The following is a 17,695-nucleotide window of genomic DNA, read 5'->3' on the forward strand; positions in this document are numbered from 1 at the left end:
AGATCTACAGCATCTTAGACTGGCGTTCAATGAGAATGATAGATCTATAACACATAGAACAGATCTACAGCTTCTTAGACTGGCTTTCAATGAGAATGACAGATCTACATCTCACATGTCTATGTGAATTTGGTCAGGTCGCCCATAAAGTGACATATTGCAGCTTTAAGATCAGAGCAACAAAAAAACCACACAAAGTAGAATGACTGATCAGGAGCCCATAAAATGGCTGCTATAAACGCCAGCTCCATTCTAGCTGATGGAATGATGGCTATAAAAAAACCCACCTTAAGTATTAGCAAACTGCTTTCAATAGCAATATGCATTTGACTATTATGTACATAAAAACTTTAGGTGCCATTTAGTTGATTAGGGTTCAAACATATCGTGTATCATGTTCATTGGAATATCAGGTTTAAACTGGACTCCTGGATATCCAGGTACACAGGCTGCGCAGTAAATGTGTTGTCAGTCCATCTTCAACAGGTAGCCTGACCACATCTGAAAGGTGTTGAAGAGGGGCCACCTGCTGGCCAGTTCCGGTACTGTGCAGAAACTACAACCTTTTATATTATTCTCCGTTGTCAAGGAAGCGCGTCCTCGGGTTGCCAACATGGCGTGTGTCTGTTGTACACAGACAACTGTAGAAATTAATTTAGCTAGAAAACGCTAACTTGTTTATTTTTTTACTTGCTTATTAATAAAGTTTAGCTTTGGATCATTTTTTTCCCCTGGTGTGTGGCAATGGTTGCCATTGCCGATGTGGTATTACATGCGACGAAATGAACGGGAAAGCAGTGAGTGTTTAACGTTTCGTTAGCTGGGTCACTGCCCGTTTTCTATCTAGCATTTCTGTCTGGGTTTCGTTTTTTTGTCCTGGGTCTAATCCTGAACTGGGTCGAATGAAGACTGTGGGTGGTATTGGTAACCCCGTCGAGCCCGTCAGCTGTTTCCTAGAATGAAAGCTCTGAAGAACAACTTCTTCTACTCGTATCCTTGCACTACATTGGCATTGCTAATATAGCCTGGCTAACGTTGGCTCTGTGGGAAACATAACCTTAGGTAGTAGTGTGTTTTGTGTCTATTACCTATAGAGAATTATCCAGCTATAGATGGCTAGTTTAGGTCCTAATGTTTATATATTTTGAACAGAGTGGCAGACAGACTGGCAGACTGGCAGGCAGACAGACTGGCAGACAGACTGGCAGGCAGACAGACTGGCAGGCAGACAGACAGACTGGCAGGCAGACAGGCAGACAGGCAGGCAGGCAGGTAGGCCTGGCTGGCTGGCTGGCTGCTGACTGACTGACTGACTGACTGACTGACTGACTGACTGTTTGTTTATGTGTCAATTAATCCCATTAGGGATGGGGGTTTTGCCAACTAGCAGTTTGACATGAAAAATTAAATGGCATTCATTCATTCATTCTTTCATTCAGTAGATTGATACTGTGTTGCTGTTTTTATTTGTACTCTATCTAAATAGGCCTAATTGGGTTGGAATTCATTCACATGGTTCTGACTATAAACATTCTACTATTCTACATTTATATTCTGCAACTAGGCCTAGCCAACATAAAACATTGAGTTTAGGCTGAAGCTAGGCCTAGCCAACATAAAACATTGAGTTTAGGCTGAAGCTAGACCTAGCCACATAAAACATTGAGTTTAGGCTGAAGCCAGGCCTAGCCAACATAAAACATTGAGTTTAGGCTGAAGCTAGGCCTAGCCAACATAAAACATTGAATTTAGGCTGAAGCTAGGCCTAGCCAACATAAAACATTGAGTTTAGGCTGAAGCTAGGCCTAGCCAACATAAAACATTGAGTTTAGGCTGAAGCTAGGCCTAGCCACATAAAACATTGAGTTTAGGCTGAAGCTAGGCCTAGCCAACATAACACATTGAGTTTAGGCTGAAGCTAGGCCTAGCCAACATAAAACATTGAGTTTAGGCTGAAGCTAGGCCTAGCCACATAAAACATTGAGTTTAGGCTGAAGCTAGGCCTAGCCACATAAAACATTGAGTTTAGGCTGAAGCTAGGCCTAGCCAACATAAAACATTGAGTTTAGGCTGAAGCTAGGCCTAGCCACATAAAACATTGAGTTTAGGCTGAAGCTAGGCCTAGCCAACATAAAACATTGAGTTTAGGCTGAAGCTAGGCCTAGCCACATAAAACATTGAGTTTAGGCTGAAGCTAGGCCTAGCCAACATAAAACATTGAGTTTAGGCTGAAGCTAGGCCTAGCCAACATAAAACATTGAGTTTAGGCTGAAGCTAGGCCTAGCCACATAAAACATCGAGTTTAGGCTGAAGCTAGGCCTAGCCACATAAAACATTGAGTTTAGGCTGAAGCTAGGCCTAGCCAACATAAAACATTGAGTTTAGGCTGAAGCTAGGCCTAGCCACATAAAACATTGAGTTTAGGCTGAAGCTAAAACATTGGCCTAGGCCAACATAAAACATTGAGTTTAGGCTGAAGCTAGGCCTAGCCAACATAAAACATTGAGTTTAGGCTGAAGCTAGGCCTAGCCACATAAAACATTGAGTTTAGGCTGAAGCTAGGCCTAGCCACATAAAACATTGAGTTTAGGCTGAAGCTAGGCCTAGCCAACATAAAACATTGAGTTTAGGCTGAAGCTAGGCCTAGCCACATAAAACATTGAGTTTAGGCTGAAGCTTTAGGCCTAGCCAACATAAAACATTGAGTTTAGGCTGAAGCTAGGCCTAGCCACATAAAACATTGAGTTTAGGCTGAAGCTAGGCCTAGCCAACATAAAACATTGAGTTTAGGCTGAAGCTAGGCCTAGCCACATAAAACATTGAGTTTAGGCTGAAGCTAGGCCTAGCCAACATAAAACATTGAGTTTAGGCTGAAGCTAGCCAGGTTTAGGCCTAGCCAACATAAAACATTGAGTTTAGGCTGAAGCTAGGCCTAGCCACATAAAACATTGAGTTTAGGCTGAAGCTAGGCCTAGCCACATAAAACATTGAGTTTAGGCTGAAGCTAGGCCTAGCCAACATAAAACATTGAGTTTAGGCTGAAGCTAGGCCTAGCCAACATAAAACATTGAGTTTAGGCTGAAGCTAGGCCTAGCCAACATAAAACATTGAGTTTAGGCTGAAGCTAGGCCTAGCCAACATAAAACATTGAGTTTAGGCTGAAGCTAGGCCTAGCCAACATAAAACATTGAGTTTAGGCTGAAGCTAGGCCTAGCCAACATAAAACATTGAGTTTAGGCTGAAGCTAGGCCTAGCCAACATAAAACATTGAGTTTAGGCTGAAGCTAGGCCTAGCCAACATAAAACATTGAGTTTAGGCTAAAGCTAGGCCTAGCCAACATAAAACATTGAGTTTAGGCTGAAGCTAGGCCTAGCCAACATAAAACATTGAGTTTAGGCTGAAGCTAGGCCTAGCCACATAAAACATTGAGTTTAGGCTGAAGCTAGGCCTAGCCACATAAAACATTGAGTTTAGGCTGAAGCTAGGCCTAGCCAACATAAAACATTGAGTTTAGGCTGAAGCTAGGCCTAGCCACATAAAACATTGAGTTTAGGCTGAAGCTAGGCCTAGCCAACATAAAACATTGAGTTTAGGCTGAAACTAGGCTTCATAACAGAAGAGTTGTAGTAGCTGCTGCAGTTGTTGCCTGCCAAAAAGTAGGGTCGTTTATTTTTACATATGAAAGTGGGCATGTATATCTTTGTTCTATTGTATGAATTGTACCTACTAATGACACAATCGGCATAAACACCTTAACCGGGCCTGATGTCAAAACCAGCAGGATAGGAGCTGACGGGTTGTTTGAAGATGACCGGCATGTTCTGGTGGAGGAACAGAAGTCATGCAGGGCCCGAGCTCGCTGCTTCTCCCTGGAAACCAACCGACGAAGGAAGTACGTTTCTTTACCTACGTTCTTCTGCTTACAGCATAGCCTGGTCCCAGATCTGTTTGTGCTGTCTTGCAAACCACTGTGGTCATTGTGATGTGGCAGGTTACTACCTAACAACCGTAGGCCGTGTCTGAAAGCATAGCCTGGTCCCAGATCTGTTTGTGCTGTCTTGCAAACCACTGTGGTCATTGTGATGTGGCAGGTTACTACCTAACAACCGTAGGCCGTGTCTGAAAGCATAGCCTAACTAAAAATGAGTTGTATTTTTTTTTTAACTAGGCAAGTCAGTTAAGAACAAATTCTTATTTTCAATGACGGCTTAGGAACAGTGGGTTAACTGCCTGTTCAGGAGCAGAACGACAGATTTGTACCTTGTCAGCTCGGATTTGAACTTGCAACCTTCCGGTTACGAGTCCAACGCTCTAACCACTAGACTACCTGCCACCTCTACACTCGAACCACTAGGCTACCCTGCCGCCTTCATGCTCTAACCACTAGGCTACCCTGCCGCCTCTACACTCTAACCACTAGGCTAACCTGCCTCCTCTACACTCTAACCACTAGGCTACCCTGCCACCTCTACACTCTAACCACTAGGCTACCCTGCCGCCTCTACACTCTAACCACTTTAACCTTTTATTTAGCTAGGTAAATTCTTATTTACAATGACGGCCTACCGGGGCACAGTGGGTTAATTGCCTTGTTCGGGGGGCAGAACGATATATATTTTTTAACCTTGTCAGCTCTGAGATTCGATCTAGCAACCTTTCGGTTACTAGCCCAACACTCTGACCGCTACCTGGCGCCCCGTAATTTTCCTAATGGATTGATATAATTGATGTAGTTGTTTTGGGGGGTCACTTCAGTGTTCCATTTGGGACACTGTGACTGTAAAGCTATCTAGAGGAGGACACCTCCACTGTGACTGTAAAGCTATCTAGAGGAGGACACAGCCACTGTGACTGTAAAGCTATCTAGAGGAGGACACCTCCACTGTGACTGTAAAGCTATCTAGAGGAGGACACCTCCACTGTGACTGTAAAGCTATCTAGAGGAGGACACAGCCACTGTGACTGTAAAGCTATCTAGAGGAGGACACGTCCACTGTGACTGTAAAGCTATCTAGAGGAGGACACAGCCACTGTGACTGTAAAGCTATCTAGAAGAGGACACCTCCACTGTGACTGTAAAGCTATCTAGAGGAGGACACAGCCACTGTGACTATAAAGCTATCTAGAGGAGGACACCTCCACTGTGACTGTAAAGCTATCTAGAGGAGGACACCTCCACTGTGACTGTAAAGCTTTGTAGAGGAGGACACCTCCACTGTGACTGTAAAGCTTTGTAGAGGAGGACACATGCACTGTGACTATAAAGCTATCTAGAGGAGGACACAGCCACTGTGACTGTAAAGCTAACTAGAGGAGGACACTTCCACTGTGACTGGAAAGCTATCTAGAGGAGGACACTTCCACTGTGACTGTAAAGCTATCTAGAGGAGGACACAGCCACTGTGACTGTGAAGATATCTAGAGGAGGACACCTCCACTGTGACTGTAAAGCTAACTAGAGGAGGACACCTCCACTGTGACTGTAAAGCTATCTAGAGGAGGACACCTCCACTGTGACTGTAAAGCTATCTAGAGGAGGACACCTCCACTGTGACTGTAAAGCTATCTAGAGGAGGACACCTCCACTGTGACTGTAAAGCTATCTAGAGGAGGACACCTCCACTGTGACTGTAAAGCTTTGTAGAGGAGGACACCTCCACTGTGACTGTAAAGCTTTGTAGAGGAGGACACCTCCACTGTGACTGTAAAGCTATCTAGAGGAGGACACCTCCACTGTGACTGTAAAGCTATCTAGAGGAGGACACCTCCACTGTGACTGTAAAGCTATCTAGAGGAGGACACCTCCACTGTGACTGTAAAGCTATCTAGAGGAGGACACCTCCACTGTGACTGTAAAGATATCTAGAGGAGGACACCTCCACTGTGACTGTAAAGCTATCTAGAGGAGGACACCTCCACTGTGACTGTAAAGCTATCTAGAGGAGGACACCTCCACTGTGACTGTAAAGCTATCTAGAGGAGGACATCTCCACTGTGACTGTAAAGCTATCTAGAGGAGGACACCTCCACTGTGACTGTAAAGCTATCTAGAGGAGGACACCTCCACTGTGACTGTAAAGCTATCTAGAGGAGGACACCTCCACTGTGACTGTAAAGCTATCTAGAGGAGGACACCTCCACTGTGACTGTAAAGCTATCTAGAGGAGGACACCTCCACTGTGACTGTAAAGCTATCTAGAGGAGGACACCTCCACTGTGAATGTAAAGCTATCTAGAGGAGGACACCTCCACTGTGACTGTAAAGCTATCTAGAGGAGGACACCTCCACTGTGACTGTAAAGCTATCTAGAGGAGGACACCTCCACTGTGACTGTAAAGCTATCTAGAGGAGGACACAGCCACTGTGACTGTAAAGCTATCTAGAGGAGGACACCTCCACTGTGACTGTAAAGCTATCTAGAGGAGGACACCTCCACTGTGACTGTAAAGCTATCTAGAGGAGGACACAGCCACTGTGACTGTAAAGCTATCTAGAGGAGGACACGTCCACTGTGACTGTAAAGCTATCTAGAGGAGGACACAGCCACTGTGACTGTAAAGCTATCTAGAAGAGGACACCTCCACTGTGACTGTAAAGCTATCTAGAGGAGGACACAGCCACTGTGACTATAAAGCTATCTAGAGGAGGACACCTCCACTGTGACTGTAAAGCTATCTAGAGGAGGACACCTCCACTGTGACTGTAAAGCTTTGTAGAGGAGGACACCTCCACTGTGACTGTAAAGCTTTGTAGAGGAGGACACATGCACTGTGACTATAAAGCTATCTAGAGGAGGACACAGCCACTGTGACTGTAAAGCTAACTAGAGGAGGACACTTCCACTGTGACTGGAAAGCTATCTAGAGGAGGACACTTCCACTGTGACTGTAAAGCTATCTAGAGGAGGACACAGCCACTGTGACTGTGAAGATATCTAGAGGAGGACACCTCCACTGTGACTGTAAAGCTAACTAGAGGAGGACACCTCCACTGTGACTGTAAAGCTATCTAGAGGAGGACACCTCCACTGTGACTGTAAAGCTATCTAGAGGAGGACACCTCCACTGTGACTGTAAAGCTATCTAGAGGAGGACACCTCCACTGTGACTGTAAAGCTATCTAGAGGAGGACACCTCCACTGTGACTGTAAAGCTTTGTAGAGGAGGACACCTCCACTGTGACTGTAAAGCTTTGTAGAGGAGGACACCTCCACTGTGACTGTAAAGCTATCTAGAGGAGGACACCTCCACTGTGACTGTAAAGCTATCTAGAGGAGGACACCTCCACTGTGACTGTAAAGCTATCTAGAGGAGGACACCTCCACTGTGACTGTAAAGCTATCTAGAGGAGGACACCTCCACTGTGACTGTAAAGCTATCTAGAGGAGGACACCTCCACTGTGACTGTAAAGCTATCTAGAGGAGGACACCTCCACTGTGACTGTAAAGCTATCTAGAGGAGGACACCTCCACTGTGACTGTAAAGCTATCTAGAGGAGGACATCTCCACTGTGACTGTAAAGCTATCTAGAGGAGGACACCTCCACTGTGACTGTAAAGCTATCTAGAGGAGGACACCTCCACTGTGACTGTAAAGCTATCTAGAGGAGGACACCTCCACTGTGACTGTAAAGCTCTCTAGAGGAGGACACCTCCACTGTGACTGTAAAGCTATCTAGAGGAGGACACCTCCACTGTGACTGTAAAGCTATCTAGAGGAGGACACCTCCACTGTGAATGTAAAGCTATCTAGAGGAGGACACCTCCACTGTGACTGTAAAGCTATCTAGAGGAGGACACCTCCACTGTGACTGTAAAGCTATCTAGAGGAGGACACCTCCACTGTGACTGTAAAGCTATCTAGAGGAGGACACCTCCACTGTGACTGTAAAGCTATCTAGAGGAGGACACCTCCACTGTGACTGTAAAGCTATCTAGAGGAGGACACCTCCACTGTGACTGTAAAGCTATCTAGAGGAGGACACCTCCACTGTGACTGTAAAGCTATCTAGAGGAGGACACAGCCACTGTGACTGTAAAGCTATCTAGAGGAGGACACCTCCACTGTGACTGTAAAGCTATCTAGAGGAGGACACCTCCACTGTGACTGTAAAGCTATCTAGAGGAGGACACCTCCACTGTGACTGTAAAGCTATCTAGAGGAGGACACCTCCACTGTGACTGTAAAGCTATCTAGAGGAGGACACAGCCACTGTGACTGTAAAGCTATCTAGAGGAGGACACAGCCACTGTGACTGTAAAGCTATCTAGAGGAGGACACCTCCACTGTGACTGTAAAGCTATCTAGAGGAGGACACAGCCACTGTGACTGTAAAGCTATCTAGAGGAGGACACAGCCACTGTGACTGTAAAGATATCTAGAGGAGGACACAGCCACTGTGACTGTAAAGCTATCTAGAGGAGGACACAGCCACTGTGACTGTAAAGCTATCTAGTGGAGGACACAGCCACTGTGACTGTGAAGCTATCTAGAGGAGGACACAGCCACTGTGACTGTAAAGATATCTAGAGGAGGACACAGCCACTGTGACTGTAAAGCTATCTAGAGGAGGACACAGCCACTGTGACTGTAAAGCTATCTAGAGGAGGACACAGCCACTGTGACTGTAAAGATATCTAGAGGAGGACACAGCCACTGTGACTGTAAAGCTATCTAGAGGAGGACACAGCCACTGTGACTGTGAAGATATCTAGAGGAGGACACCTCCACTGTGACTGTAAAGCTATCTAGAGGAGGACACAGCCACTGTGACTGTAAAGATATCTAGAGGAGGACACAGCCACTGTGACTGTAAAGCTATCTAGAGGAGGACACAGCCACTGTGACTGTAAAGATATCTAGAGGAGGACACAGCCACTGTGACTGTAAAGCTATCTAGAGGAGGACACAGCCACTGTGACTGTGAAGATATCTAGAGGAGGACTCCTCCACTGTGACTGTAAAGCTATCTAGAGGAGGACACAGCCACTGTGACTGTAAAGATATCTAGAGGAGGACACAGCCACTGTGACTGTAAAGCTATCTAGAGGAGGACACAGCCACTGTGACTGTAAAGCTATCTAGAGGAGGACACAGCCACTGTGACTGTGAAGCTATCTAGAGGAGGACACAGCCACTGTGACTGTGAAGCTATCTAGAGGAGGACACAGCCACTGTGACTGTGAAGCTATCTAGAGGAGGACACAGCCACTGTGACTGTAAAGCTATCTAGAGGAGGACACCTCCACTGTGACTGTGAAGCTATCTAGAGGAGGACACAGCCACTGTGACTGTGAAGCTATCTAGAGGAGGACACAGCCACTGTGACTGTGAAGCTATCTAGAGGAGGACACAGCCACTGTGACTGTAAAGCTATCTAGAGGAGGACACAGCCACTGTGACTGTAAAGCTATCTAGAGGAGGACACAGCCACTGTGACTGTAAAGCTATGTAGAGGAGGACACAGCCACTGTGACTGTAAAGCTATGTAGAGGAGGACACAGCCACTGTGACTGTAAAGCTATCTAGAGGAGGACACAGCCACTGTGACTGTAAAGATATCTAGAGGAGGACACCTCCACTGTGACTGTAAAGCTAACTAGAGGAGGACACAGCCACTGTGACTGTAAAGATATGTAGAGGAGGACACCTCCACTGTGACTGTAAAGATATCTAGAGGAGGTTTTTCAACAATGTGCTGTCATCGTCAGTGTAACCAATGTGAAATGGCTAGCTAGTTAGCGGTGGTGCGTTTCAATCGGGTGACGTCCCTCGCTCTGAGACCTGAAGTAGTGGTTCCCCTTGCTCTGCAAGGGCCGTGGCTTTTGTGGAGCGATGGGTAACGATGCTTCGAGGGTGACTGTTGATGTGTGCAGAAGGTCCCTGGTTCGAACCCGGGTCGGGGCGAGGAGACGGATTAGAGTTCTATCGTTACATCAGCAGGATTTTATCCTGTTATCTTGAAATAGACCTCCTGGTAATGAGCCAACTGCAGGCCAGGGCTAGTCTGACTAGACTACTGGAGGGGTGACCCTGTCAGGTCTGACTAGACTACTGGAGGGGTGACCCTGTCAGGTCTGACTAGACTACTGGAGGGGTGACCCTGTCAGGTCTGACTAGACTACTGGAGGGGTGACCCTGTCAGGTCTGACTAGACTACTGGAGGGGTGATTTATTGTAGAATAAATGTGGAGAGCTCCAGAGACTGCTGACAGGACAGAAGTATGATTAAGTCAGCGTTAGGGTTTCTAAGGACAACACTACCTAATGAGGTGTGTGTGTGTGTGTGTGTGTGTTCATTGTTTGTGTGTGTGTTCATTGTTTGTGTGTGTGTGTGTGTGTGTTCATTGTTTGTGTTTGTGTGTTCATTGTTTGTGTGTGTGTGTTCATTGTTTGTGTGTGTGTGTTCATTGTTTGTGTGTGTGTGTGTTCATTGTTTGTGTGTGTGTGTGTTCATTGTTTGTGTGTGTGTGTGTGTTCATTGTGTGTGTGTGTGTGTGTGTGTGTGTGTGTGTGTGTGTGTGTGTGTGTGTGTGTGTGAGAGAGATTAATGAACAGTAGCCAACCTCATTAATTGTTTACTTCTATGGAAGGAGCATTGACAGGCCAGCCAATAGAAGTCTTCCTGGGAGAAATCATCATATTGTTTTTGAAGCCATTTACCAAGGTGTCCTGTGTGGCTCAGTCGGTAGAGCAGGGCGTTTGCATCGCCCAAAGGTTATGGGTTCGATTCTCACTCGGGCCACCCACACATGTGTATCCACACATGACTGTCAGTCGCTTTAGATAAACGTGTCTGTTAAATGGCCCATATTCTATAATATTGTGAGTTTTTGTTCATAAAAGCCTGATAGGGCGGCAGGGTAGCCTAGTGGTTAGAGTGTAGAGGTGGCAGGGTAGCCTAGTGGTTAGAGTGTAGAGGTGGCAGGGTAGCTTAGTGGTTAGAGTGTAGAGGTGGCAGGGTAGCCTAGTGGTTAGAGTGTAGAGGTGGCAGGGTAGCCTAGTGGTTAGAGTGTAGAGGTGGCAGGGTAGCCTAGTGGTTAGAGTGTAGAGGTGGCAGGGTAGCCTAGTGGTTAGAGTGTAGAGGTGGCAGGGTAGCCTAGTGGTTAGAGTGTAGAGGTGGCAGGGTAGCCTAGTGGTTAGAGTGTAGAGGTGGCAGGGTAGCCTAGTGGTTAGAGTGTAGAGGTGGCAGGGTAGCCTAGTGGTTAGAGTGTAGAGGTGGCAGGGTAGCCTAGTGGTTAGAGTGTAGAGGTGGCAGGGTAGCCTAGTGGTTAGAGTGTAGAGGTGGCAGGGTAGCCTAGTGGTTAGAGTGTAGAGGTGGCAGGGTAGCCTAGTGGTTAGAGTGTAGAGGTGGCAGGGTAGCCTAGTGGTTAGAGTGTAGAGGTGGCAGGGTAGCCTAGTGGTTAGAGCGTTGGACTAGTAACCGAAAGGTTGCTAGGTACAAATCTGTCGTTCTGCCCCTGAACTGGCAGTTAACCCACTGTTCCTAGGCCGTCAGAATTTGTTCTTAACTGACTTGCCTAGTTAAATAAAGGTAAAATAAAAAAATAAATATGTAATTTTCCCTCTCTAAACCAACCCGTTGTCACAGGAGTGTTTCCTTCAACTGTTTAGTGACTGCTGTGAATGCATCTCAAGGAATTAACTCAGTTTCCTGTGGGCTTAAACAAAAGATCTCTTCAATCAATCTGGATGGAACTGGTAGCAGGTTAAATTAACCTATGTGAAAATGCTAGTCTTGATGGAACTGGTAGCAGGTTAAATTAACCTATGTGAAAATGCTAGTCTTGATGGAACTGGTAGCAGGTTAAATTAACCTATGTGAAAATGCTAGTCTTGATGGAACTGGTAGCAGGTTAAATTAACCTATGTGAAAATGCTAGTCTTGATGGAACTGGTACCAGGTTAAATTAACCTATGTGAAAATGCTAGTCTTGATGGAACTGGGACCAGGTTAAATTAACCTATGTGAAAATGCTAGTCTTGATGGAACTGGTAGCAGGTTAAATTAACCTATGTGAAAATGCTAGTCTTGATGGAACTGGTACCAGGTTAAATTAACCTATGTGAAAATGCTAGTCTTGATGGAACTGGTAGCAGGTTAAATTAACCTATGTGAAAATGCTAGTCTTGATGGAACTGGGACCAGGTTAAATTAACCTATGTGAAAATGCTAGTCTTGATGGAACTGGTACCAGGTTAAATTAACCTATGTGAAAATGCTAGTCTTGATGGAACTGGTAGCAGGTTAAATTAACCTATGTGAAAATGCTAGTCTTGATGGAACTGGTAGCAGGTTAAATTAACCTATGTGAAAATGCTAGTCTTGATGGAACTGGGACCAGGTTAAATTAACCTATGTGAAAATGCTAGTCTTGATGGAACTGGTAGCAGGTTAAATTAACCTATGTGAAAATGCTAGTCTTGATGGAACTGGTAGCAGGTTAAATTAACCTATGTGAAAATGCTAGTCTTGATGGAACTGGGACCAGGTTAAATTAACCTATGTGAAAATGCTAGTCTTGATGGAACTGGTACCAGGTTAAATTAACCTATGTGAAAATGCTAGTCTTGATGGAACTGGTAGCAGGTTAAATTAACCTATGTGAAAATGCTAGTCTTGATGGAACTGGTAGCAGGTTAAATTAACCTATGTGAAAATGCTAGTCTTGATGGAACTGGGACCAGGTTAAATTAACCTATGTGAAAATGCTAGTCTTGATGGAACTGGTACCAGGTTAAATTAACCTATGTGAAAATGCTAGTCTTGATGGAACTGGGACCAGGTTAAAACCTAAATGCTAGTCTTGATGGAACTGGGACCAGGTTAAAACCTAAATGCTAGTCTTGATGGAACTGGTACCAGGTTAAAACCTATGGATAAATGCTAGTCTTGATGGAACTGGTACCAGGTTAAATTAACCTATGTGAAAATGCTAGTCTTGATGGAACTGGTACCAGGTTAAATTAACCTATGTGAAAATGCTAGTCTTGATGGAACTGGTACCAGGTTAAATTAACCTATGTGAAAATGCTAGTCTTGATGGAACTGGTAGCAGTTTAAATTAACCTATGTGAAAATGCTAGTCTTGATGGAACTGGTACCAGGTTAAATTAACCTATGTGAAAATGCTAGTCTTGATGGAACTGGTAGCAGTTTAAATTAACCTATGTGAAAATGCTAGTCTTGATGGAACTGGTACCAGGTTAAATTAACCTATGTGAAAATGCTAGTCTTGATGGAACTGGTAGCAGTTTAAATTAACCTATGTGAAAATGCTAGTCTTGATGGAACTGGTACCAGGTTAAATTAACCTATGTGAAAATGCTAGTCTTGATGGAACTGGTAGCAGTTTAAATTAACCTATGTGAAAATGCTAGTCTTGATGGAACTGGGACCAGGTTAAAACCTATGGATAAATGCTAGTCTTGATGGAACTGGTACCAGTTTAAATTAACCTATGTGAAAATGCTAGTCTTGATGGAACTGGTACCAGGTTAAATTAACCTATGTGAAAATGCTAGTCTTGATGGAACTGGGACCAGGTTAAAACCTAAATGCTAGTCTTGATGGAACTGGGACCAGGTTAAAACCTAAATGCTAGTCTTGATGGAACTGGTACCAGGTTAAAACCTATGGATAAATGCTAGTCTTGATGGAACTGGTACCAGGTTAAATTAACCTATGTGAAAATGCTAGTCTTGATGGAACTGGGACCAGGTTAAATTAACCTATGTGAAAATGCTAGTCTTGATGGAACTGGTACCAGGTTAAATTAACCTATGTGAAAATGCTAGTCTTGATGGAACTGGTAGCAGGTTAAATTAACCTATGTGAAAATGCTAGTCTTGATGGAACTGGTACCAGGTTAAATTAACCTATGTGAAAATGCTAGTCTTGATGGAACTGGTAGCAGGTTAAATTAACCTATGTGAAAATGCTAGTCTTGATGGAACTGGTACCAGGTTAAATTAACCTATGTGAAAATGCTAGTCTTGATGGAACTGGTAGCAGTTTAAATTAACCTATGTGAAAATGCTAGTCTTGATGGAACTGGGACCAGGTTAAAACCTATGGATAAATGCTAGTCTTGATGGAACTGGGACCAGGTTAAATTAACCTATGTGAAAATGCTAGTCTTGATGTAACTGGTACCAGTTTAAATGAACCTATGTGAAAATGCTAGTCTTGATGGAACTGGGACCAGGTTAAAACCTATGGATAAATGCTAGTCTTGATGGAACTGGGACCAGGTTAAATTAACCTATGTGAAAATGCTAGTCTTGATGGAACTGGTACCAGTTTAAATTAACCTATGTGAAAATGCTAGTCTTGATGGAACTGGTACCAGGTTAAATTAACCTATGTGAAAATGCTAGTCTTGATGGAACTGGGACCAGGTTAAAACCTAAATGCTAGTCTTGATGGAACTGGGACCAGGTTAAAACCTAAATGCTAGTCTTGATGGAACTGGTACCAGGTTAAAACCTATGGATAAATGCTAGTCTTGATGGAACTGGTACCAGGTTAAATTAACCTATGTGAAAATGCTAGTCTTGATGGAACTGGTACCAGGTTAAATTAACCTATGTGAAAATGCTAGTCTTGATGGAACTGGTAGCAGGTTAAATTAACCTATGTGAAAATGCTAGTCTTGATGGAACTGGTAGCAGTTTAAATTAACCTATGTGAAAATGCTAGTCTTGATGGAACTGGTACCAGGTTAAATTAACCTATGTGAAAATGCTAGTCTTGATGGAACTGGTAGCAGTTTAAATTAACCTATGTGAAAATGCTAGTCTTGATGGAACTGGGACCAGGTTAAAACCTATGGATAAATGCTAGTCTTGATGGAACTGGGACCAGGTTAAATTAACCTATGTGAAAATGCTAGTCTTGATGTAACTGGTACCAGTTTAAATGAACCTATGTGAAAATGCTAGTCTTGATGGAACTGGGACCAGGTTAAAACCTATGGATAAATGCTAGTCTTGATGGAACTGGGACCAGGTTAAATTAACCTATGTGAAAATGCTAGTCTTGATGGAACTGGTACCAGTTTAAATTAACCTATGTGAAAATGCTAGTCTTGATGGAACTGGTACCAGGTTAAATTAACCTATGTGAAAATGCTAGTCTTGATGGAACTGGGACCAGGTTAAAACCTAAATGCTAGTCTTGATGGAACTGGGACCAGGTTAAAACCTAAATGCTAGTCTTGATGGAACTGGTACCAGGTTAAAACCTATGGATAAATGCTAGTCTTGATGGAACTGGTACCAGGTTAAATTAACCTATGTGAAAATGCTAGTCTTGATGGAACTGGTACCAGGTTAAATTAACCTATGTGAAAATGCTAGTCTTGATGGAACTGGTACCAGGTTAAATTAACCTATGTGAAAATGCTAGTCTTGATGGAACTGGGACCAGGTTAAAACCTAAATGCTAGTCTTGATGGAACTGGGACCAGGTTAAAACCTAAATGCTAGTCTTGATGGAACTGGGACCAGGTTAAAACCTAAATGCTAGTCTTGATGGAACTGGGACCAGGTTAAAACCTAAATGCTAGTCTTGATGGAACTGGGACCAGGTTAAAACCTAAATGCTAGTCTTGATGGAACTGGGACCAGGTTAAAACCTAAATGCTAGTCTTGATGGAACTGGGACCAGGTTAAAACCTAAATGCTCGTCTTGATGGAACTGGGACCAGGTTAAAACCTAAATGCTAGTCTTGATGGAACTGGGACCAGGTTAAAACCTAAATGCTCGTCTTGATGGAACTGGGACCAGGTTAAAACCTAAATGCTCGTCTTGATGGAACTGGGACCAGGTTAAAACCTAAATGCTCGTCTTGATGGAACTGGGACCAGGTTAAAACCTAAATGCTCGTCTTGATGGAACTGGGACCAGGTTAAAACCTAAATGCTAGTCTTGATGGAACTGGGACCAGGTTAAAACCTAAATGCTAGTCTTGATGGAACTGGGACCAGGTTAAATTAACCTATGTGAAAATGCTAGTCTTGATGGAACTGGGACCAGGTTAAAACCTAAATGCTCGTCTTGATGGAACTGGGACCAGGTTAAAACCTAAATGCTCGTCTTGATGGAACTGGTACCAGGTTAAAACCTAAATGCTAGTCTTGATGGAACTGGGACCAGGTTAAAACCTAAATGCTCGTCTTGATGGAACTGGGACCAGGTTAAAACCTAAATGCTCGTCTTGATGGAACTGGGACCAGGTTAAAACCTAAATGCTAGTCTTGATGGAACTGGGACCAGGTTAAAACCTAAATGCTCGTCTTGATGGAACTGGGACCAGGTTAAAACCTAAATGCTCGTCTTGATGGAACTGGGACCAGGTTAAAACCTAAATGCTCGTCTTGATGGAACTGGGACCAGGTTAAAACCTAAATGCTCGTCTTGATGGAACTGGGACCAGGTTAAAACCTAAATGCTCGTCTTGATGGAACTGGGACCAGGTTAAAACCTAAATGCTAGTCTTGATGGAACTGGGACCAGGTTAAAACCTAAATGCTCGTCTTGATGGAACTGGGACCAGGTTAAAACCTAAATGCTCGTCTTGATGGAACTGGGACCAGGTTAAAACCTAAATGCTCGTCTTGATGGAACTGGGACCAGGTTAAAACCTAAATGCTCGTCTTGATGGAACTGGGACCAGGTTAAAACCTAAATGCTCGTCTTGATGGAACTGGGACCAGGTTAAAACCTAAATGCTCGTCTTGATGGAACTGGGACCAGGTTAAAACCTAAATGCTCGTCTTGATGGAACTGGGACCAGGTTAAAACCTAAATGCTAGTCTTGATGGAACTGGGACCAGGTTAAAACCTAAATGCTCGTCTTGATGGAACTGGGACCAGGTTAAAACCTAAATGCTCGTCTTGATGGAACTGGGACCAGGTTAAAACCTAAATGCTAGTCTTGATGGAACTGGGACCAGGTTAAAACCTAAATGCTCGTCTTGATGGAACTGGGACCAGGTTAAAACCTAAATGCTCGTCTTGATGGAACTGGGACCAGGTTAAAACCTAAATGCTCGTCTTGATGGAACTGGGACCAGGTTAAAACCTAAATGCTCGTCTTGATGGAACTGGGACCAGGTTAAAACCTAAATGCTCGTCTTGATGGAACTGGGACCAGGTTAAAACCTAAATGCTCGTCTTGATGGAACTGGGACCAGGTTAAAACCTAAATGCTAGTCTTGATGGAACTGGGACCAGGTTAAAACCTAAATGCTCGTCTTGATGGAACTGGGACCAGGTTAAAACCTAAATGCTCGTCTTGATGGAACTGGGACCAGGTTAAAACCTAAATGCTCGTCTTGATGGAACTGGGACCAGGTTAAAACCTAAATGCTCGTCTTGATGGAACTGGGACCAGGTTAAAACCTAAATGCTCGTCTTGATGGAACTGGGACCAGGTTAAAACCTAAATGCTCGTCTTGATGGAACTGGGACCAGGTTAAAACCTAAATGCTCGTCTTGATGGAACTGGGACCAGGTTAAAACCTAAATGCTCGTCTTGATGGAACTGGGACCAGGTTAAAACCTAAATGCTCGTCGGAGGAGTTGGCTAAAGTACAATCTGGGACCAGTCTATATATTCTCGTTGTCACTATGATAATAAGAGAAGAGTTGGTTAAACAGGTCTGGGACCAGTCTGTAATGTGTTCTC

The 17,695-nt window shown here is 44.2% G+C and overlaps 1 protein-coding gene across 1 annotated transcript in view; it reads left to right on the top strand.

Moving 5' to 3' along the window:
• Nucleotides 1–615: 615 nt before the first annotated feature.
• The window catches only part of cep126 (centrosomal protein 126), a 59,772-nt gene continuing 42,692 nt past the window's right edge, over nt 616–17,695 (top strand). The window contains exons 1-2 of the mRNA XM_065024951.1: nt 616–990; nt 3,780–3,893. Of these exons, the coding sequence (XP_064881023.1) occupies nt 959–990; nt 3,780–3,893 (146 nt within the window). The 5' untranslated portion in view covers nt 616–958. The remainder of the gene's footprint in view (nt 991–3,779; nt 3,894–17,695) is intronic.

This window comes from Oncorhynchus nerka, linkage group LG11 (assembly GCF_034236695.1).
Source record: "Oncorhynchus nerka isolate Pitt River linkage group LG11, Oner_Uvic_2.0, whole genome shotgun sequence".
In the NCBI taxonomy this organism is placed as follows: domain Eukaryota; kingdom Metazoa; phylum Chordata; class Actinopteri; order Salmoniformes; family Salmonidae; genus Oncorhynchus; species Oncorhynchus nerka.